Raw genomic sequence first — 3,664 nt, 5'->3', positions numbered from 1 at the left:
AGACCAGTCGGGACCCAACAGAGAAGTAGACAAAAAGGAGGGTGATCATGCGGCGTTCAACAAGTGAAAATGCCCAACGCCACCCCACCAATGCAGAAAGCGCATACGCAACGGCCACGTAAAAGACGTTGCACGAGCACCCCCCTGCGGCCACGTCCCACAAGTCATGAACCTCTGAAGCGGATACAAGGAGAAGGGAGCGCAACGACTCGATCGGACAATGCAAGGGGTGTGCGAGGCTGCATATAGCCCCAGGAGACAGGTACTCCAGCATCCTTTAGATGAGTAATTGCCATTGTCAGGCTTGCTAGAATCGTAACAAACCAACTACTCCATGTTTTATGTTTTTTTACCACAACATACGTACTCCATATAAAAGACAACTGATAACAAACGCAAACTTCCCTCAATAATTCAAAATGTACAAATGCTGAAGTACCAACAAAATAAGCTTCCTTCTACATACGAGAAAAGACCAGGTAGTTCGACAAGAAACCACCGCTACAAAAGGTACAAGAATCAACACCCACGCCGGGGTGGTGCAAACAAACGACACTCTGTTTCAGGTCTCCAGCACACGCATGAGCTGAATTGCCGAAACCAAAATAAATGTCCCAGACTACATGCTTCAGTGAACCCACTGAAACTGACCTGACGTCCTACAGAATTGTTCGAAACCATCAATCGACCTTACCTTTCAAATTTGTTCCATGACCAAAACACTTTCAGTGAACCACAACGCCGTGGAAACCATGACACATTCAAGCATATGCGATTTGGACCTCAAGCAACTGAATGACAGGTACAGGTTGGCAAGCCACGGACTGATCAGAAGCACTTCATGTGGACGATCGACGGGCCAGCTTCATCGTACTCCGCCTTGGAGATCCACATCTGCGACACAAACACGGGCACGCCATTAGTCTCTTCGCAGGGTGAAACGAGCAGTAACAGAGCATCAGTAGTATGTAGGGAAAAAATGGTACCTGCTGGAAGGTACTGAGAGAGGCAAGAATGGAGCCGCCGATCCAGACACTGTACTTCCTCTCCGGCGGGGCGACGACCTTCACCCTCATGCTGCTGGGCGCGAGCGCGGTGATCTCCTTGTTCATGCGGTCGGCGATCCCAGGGAACATGGTGGAACCCCCACTGAGCACAACATTGCCGTACAGATCCTTCCTGATATCGACATCGCACTTCATGATGGAGTTGTACGTGGCCTCGTGGATGCCGGCGGCCTCCATGCCGATCATGGACGGCTGGAAGAGCACCTCGGGGCACCTGAACCGCTCCGCCCCGATGGTGATCACCTGGCCGTCCGGCAGCTCGTAGTTCTTCTCGACGGCGGAGCTGGTCCTGGCCGTCTCCAGCTCCTGCTCGTAGTCGAGGGCGACGTAGGCGAGCTTCTCCTTGATGTCCCTGACGATTTCCCGCTCGGCGGTGGTGGTGAAGGAGTAGCCCCTCTCCGTCATGATCTTCATGAGGCCGTCGGTGAGGTCGCGGCCGGCGAGGTCGAGCCGGATGATGGCGTGCGGGAGCGTGAAGCCCTCGTAGATGGGGACGGTGTGGCTGACGCCGTCGCCCGAGTCCATGACGATGCCGGTGGTCCGGCCGCTGGCGTAGAGGGAGAGCACGGCCTGGATGGCCACGTACATGGCGGGGCAGTTGAAGGTCTCGAACATGATCTGAGTCATCTTCTCCCGGTTGGCCTTGGGGTTCATGGGCGCCTCCGTGAGCAGCACCGGGTGCTCCTCCGGCGCCACCCGGAGCTCGTTGTAGAAGGTGTGGTGCCAGATCTTCTCCATGTCGTCCCAGTTGCCCACCACGCCGTGCTCGATCGGGTACTTGAGCGTCAGGATGCCTCGCTTGGACTGCGCCTCGTCGCCCACGTACGCGTCCTTCTGGCCCATCCCCACCATCACCCCCGTGTGCCGCGGCCTGCCCACGATGCTGGGGAACACGGCCCTCGGCGCGTCGTCGCCGGCGAACCCCGCCTGCAGTTTGGCACGAATGGATGGATGGATGATCAGTTCGCGCTGAAATGTAACAACAGGCAAACAACATGCTAACTGAATTTGGGATTGACACCATGACAGGGTAACTGACCTTGACCATTCCGGTGCCATTGTCGCACACAATGGGCTGGACATCCTCTTCAGCCATTTCTCAAGCGGTTTTCTGCGATAGAAGAATCTTATTTTTCAGTCTGTTTCTTCAAATTTCGATCGGTAATAAAAGATCAACGGCGCTTGGGGCATGGTTGAGCATCACAAGAATATTTGCTCACATATATACAGATGGATACAAGACAAACGCGTGATAACAAACGGATAATTTGCCGGTCATCACGCAGGATTTCTCGAGGTATTACATGGTATGATTAGCGGGGGATTTGACTCTTAATCAGCTACAATCACGGTAAAAGTACCACACACATATATCAAGAGATTGATCCAGTCTTTCGCAAATCACGTGTTTAATTTGGAAAGATTCTACCAGTTCACGATTCACTGGTCACCCCGAGCCCGAAGCGGTCAACAGAGAAGATACTGCAGCCCGTGGCCAGCGGTCACCAGGGAACTCGTGTATCATCGACCTGACCAGCAACGGATGTTGCGCAAGCTAGCAGCTAAAGATCCTACCAATCGGATGATCAAGCACCATGGAAGACCATGCCAAGGATCGCGTCGTACCAACTACCAACCACCCAACAACCCCCATGCCAGCGCGAAAACCACCGGAAAAACTACGAGCCGACACCTCGCGCGGCGATCTATCAGAACGATCCATCGGAGCGACGGGCCAAATCGATTCAGAAAGCAGGAGGAAGAGGAAAGCATACCTCGGGCGGGCTCGTTGACGAACCGGGGAGCTCGGAGTGACGCGAGCAGCGTGAGAGCGAGGCGGGGGCAAATGGGAGAGGAGACGAAGCAACACGAAAGGTGGATGGGGAGCAGTTTTATATGCTGTGCGGGCCGCCCGCCTGCTCCGCTTGGACTGCCTCGCTCTCGGTAGGGTAGCTCGCGTGTCCGCTGCGTTCTTGGCCGCGCTTGACGCCACCATCCATGTCACGGCACGGCACGGGCATTGAAGCGGAACGGCGACCGGGACAACATCGTGCTCCTGGCCGACCTGGTCCGGGTCAGTGGGGAAACGCAGTGTGCGTCCGATGGTGTCTCCACTGCGCGGGCGGCTGCAGCGCGGAACTTTCGGTGTGTGATCCGGCACGTCCACGTCGGATGTCGTGGCTGGTGGGGACGCCGGCGGCTGACGTGGCCTTTGTACTTGCGTGCGGTGGAGCCTAACCTTTTTTTTCTTCTGTTACTAGCAAAAGAGCCCGTGCGTTGCAACGGGAGAGAAAACATAACACACGCTCTTAACTCAACAACCATCACTCAAGACCACAATAGGTCCATCTCCTTTATTTTTGTGAGGCATCATATTTGTGTTGCCGCTTATCCTCCTTCTCACCCTCGCCGGCGATGGCCTCGGTGTTCACACAAAACAACAAAAACGTGTGTTGAATATGGTTAATCCTAAGGCTCTCTCTCCTCCCTCCCTCCCCCCCCTCTCTCTCTCTCTCTCTCTCTCTCGCTCGTTTTCTCTCACTCTCGCGATGAGAAATTTGTTATTTTTCCCTGCGACATTTTTCAGAGGTATGCAT

The 3,664-nt window shown here is 54.6% G+C and overlaps 1 protein-coding gene across 1 annotated transcript; it reads right to left on the bottom strand.

Annotated features, from left to right (window-relative positions):
* Positions 1 to 387: 387 nt before the first annotated feature.
* On the bottom strand, positions 388 to 3,063 carry LOC123079869 (actin-7). Its single transcript, XM_044502694.1, has 4 exons — positions 2,843 to 3,063; positions 2,107 to 2,178; positions 987 to 1,994; positions 388 to 894 (listed from the first exon to the last, which is right to left on the bottom strand). Exons 2-4 carry the CDS (start codon positions 2,161 to 2,163, stop codon positions 829 to 831), a joined length of 1,131 nt encoding a protein of 376 aa, XP_044358629.1. The 5' UTR covers positions 2,164 to 2,178; positions 2,843 to 3,063; the 3' UTR covers positions 388 to 828.
* Between the last annotated feature and the right edge of the window lie 601 nt (positions 3,064 to 3,664).

Source organism: Triticum aestivum, chromosome 3D, assembly GCF_018294505.1.
Source record: "Triticum aestivum cultivar Chinese Spring chromosome 3D, IWGSC CS RefSeq v2.1, whole genome shotgun sequence".
Lineage (NCBI taxonomy): Eukaryota > Viridiplantae > Streptophyta > Magnoliopsida > Poales > Poaceae > Triticum > Triticum aestivum.
The sequence above is the reverse complement of the archived record's forward strand: the minus strand, read 5'-3'. Positions and strand labels throughout refer to the sequence as shown.